General features: G+C 59.1%; 1 protein-coding gene across 1 annotated transcript; it reads right to left on the bottom strand.

Annotated features, from left to right (window-relative positions):
* Positions 1-468: 468 nt before the first annotated feature.
* On the bottom strand, positions 469-1,854 carry AAT1 (aspartate transaminase aat1; the record flags this gene model as incomplete). The annotated part of the gene is made up of 3 exons (XM_066777757.1): positions 469-918; positions 979-1,634; positions 1,683-1,854. 3 exons carry the CDS (start codon positions 1,852-1,854, stop codon positions 469-471), a joined length of 1,278 nt encoding a protein of 425 aa, XP_066631852.1.
* Between the last annotated feature and the right edge of the window lie 307 nt (positions 1,855-2,161).

Raw genomic sequence — 2,161 nt, 5'->3', positions numbered from 1 at the left:
GCCAAGATCAAGTAGACTTCCTGGCGTAGAGCGCACGCTTTTGGCGAAAGTTCCGTGTCAATTCCCACAAACTGACTCAGATGGCGATTCAAACATGGAAAACGCCTTCGAAGCCACGCGAGACTGATGGCTTGTTATTAAACCGTACAACAGCGATCTTCGTACAGTTTGGCGATACGACGGGAACAAATGAGCTCTACCACTATGGTGTTAGAACTCTGTTCACGTTGGTCAGGCTTAGATTCAGCAGCCATGTGGATTTCTCACCATACCGGGCTCACGGTGGCTCGATTTGAATTGCTCTAGTCGCCAACATCAATGATTCATTGCATCTTGATCCATCATTTTGACATCTATGCCCAGTAGTAGCCGTACATGCTGTTGTACAAACCAAATTGTTTTTGTTTCCCGACATGGAACCATGCCATGCTCTAATCATCTAAGTCAGGTCCATCACTACTCCGTTGCTTAGCCGGTAATCTTGTAAATACTCTCGGCAAGTCTCTTGACATTGCCGGTGGTGATGCCAGCAACCGAGATGCGGCCGTCCTTGGTAGCGTAGACGGAGTGGTCCTTAGCTAGGGCGTCCATCTGCTCGGGCTTGAGGCCAGTGTAGGCAAACATGCCGATCTGGTTGGTGATGTGGCTCCAGTCATGCTTGGACCCAAGCTCCTCGAGGTGCTTCTTCAGCAGGGCACGCATCTTGATAATGCGGTCGGCCATGCCCTTGACCTCACCAAGCCATTGCTTGTTCAGCGCCGCGTCGTTCAGAAGGGTTGAGGCAATGCGAGCGCCGTGAATGGGCGGGTTCGAGTACATGGGGCGAACGAGGATCTTGATCTGGGAGTCGACACGCTTCTTCTCCTCGGCCGACTCGCAGACGACGGAGAAGGCGCCAACGCGCTCGCCGTACAGGCCCTTGTTTAAGCGTTAGCATGGCTACACGAGAGCGGAAATGAGGGGGTGGAGAAAGCCTACCATGTTCTTGGCGAAGCTCTGGGCCAGGACAGGGAGATGGCCCTGCTCGACAAAGTAGCGCAGAGCGTAGGCGTCCTTGGTGGTGTCACCACTGGCGAAGCCCTGGTAGGCCATGTCGAAGAAAGGGAAGTGGTCGCCGGCCTTGACGGCATCGCTGATGGCGCGCCACTGCTCCTCGGTGGGGTCGACACCGGTGGGGTTGTGGGCGCAAGCGTGCAGCAGGACGATGCTGTTCTTGGGCATGTTCTTGATGTCCTCGACCATACCGTCGAAATCCAAGCCAATGGTGTCCTTGTTGTAGTAACGGTACTGCTTGACCTCGAGGCCGGAGTCGGAGAAGACAGCCTTGTGGTTGGCCCACGAGGGCGTGGGGATGTAGATGGCCTTCGCATGAGGGTAGTGGCGCTGCAGGAAGGCGCCGCCAATGCGCAGGGCGCCGGTGCCGGAGATGGACTGGGTGATGGCGATGCGGGCGTCGGCGATGGCCTTGGAGTCGGCGCCGTAGGCCAGCTTTGCCGCGGCGGTAGTGAAGTCGGGGACGCCGGTGATGCCGGCGTACTCCTTGTCGAGGCTGGAGTCGACGACCTTCTTCTCGGCCTGCTTCACCGAGGGCAGCACGTAGGGCTTGCCCTGGTCATCGCGGTAAGCGCCCACACCTGCGAGCAGTCAGCGACGGTATGAAGACAGACAATTGGGAAGCGTACCGAGGTTGATCTTCTGCGGGTGGCTGTCGGCCTTGAAGGCCTCAGTGATACCCAGGATGGCATCGGGAGGGCCCTGGGCCACCTTGGCCCAAGCGGAAGCGGCGCGGGCGGCAGGCGCGACGACGATGCGGCGGGCAGCAACCTGCCTGATGGCGGAGGTGGAGGACAGCATTGTGGGATGGGGGGCAATGGCAATTGGGACCGCGGAGCTCGTGGGGTGCGGGAGGGTGATGACTGGGCGGCGATCGGAGCAGGACGTGGAGCTGGTGGTGTGAGTCTATTTACCCCAGAGCCCGCCGTGCTCGGACGCCGTCTCGCGCCGTTTGCGCCGGGAGCTTGGACCCACCTACGCCCACCGGCTGTCGGCATTTGACGCAAACCTCCCGAAGCTCTTTTTATTTTTTTGGGATTCGTCGCTCAGCCATGCACCGCGCCCTGAAGCCGCTCCGCTCTCTGGCCCTCTCGCGCGCTGAGCTGCG

The sequence above is a fragment of the Diplodia seriata genome, assembly GCF_021436955.1.
Source record: "Diplodia seriata strain FDS-637 chromosome Unknown scaffold_6, whole genome shotgun sequence".
Lineage (NCBI taxonomy): Eukaryota > Fungi > Ascomycota > Dothideomycetes > Botryosphaeriales > Botryosphaeriaceae > Diplodia > Diplodia seriata.
The sequence above is the reverse complement of the archived record's forward strand: the minus strand, read 5'-3'. Positions and strand labels throughout refer to the sequence as shown.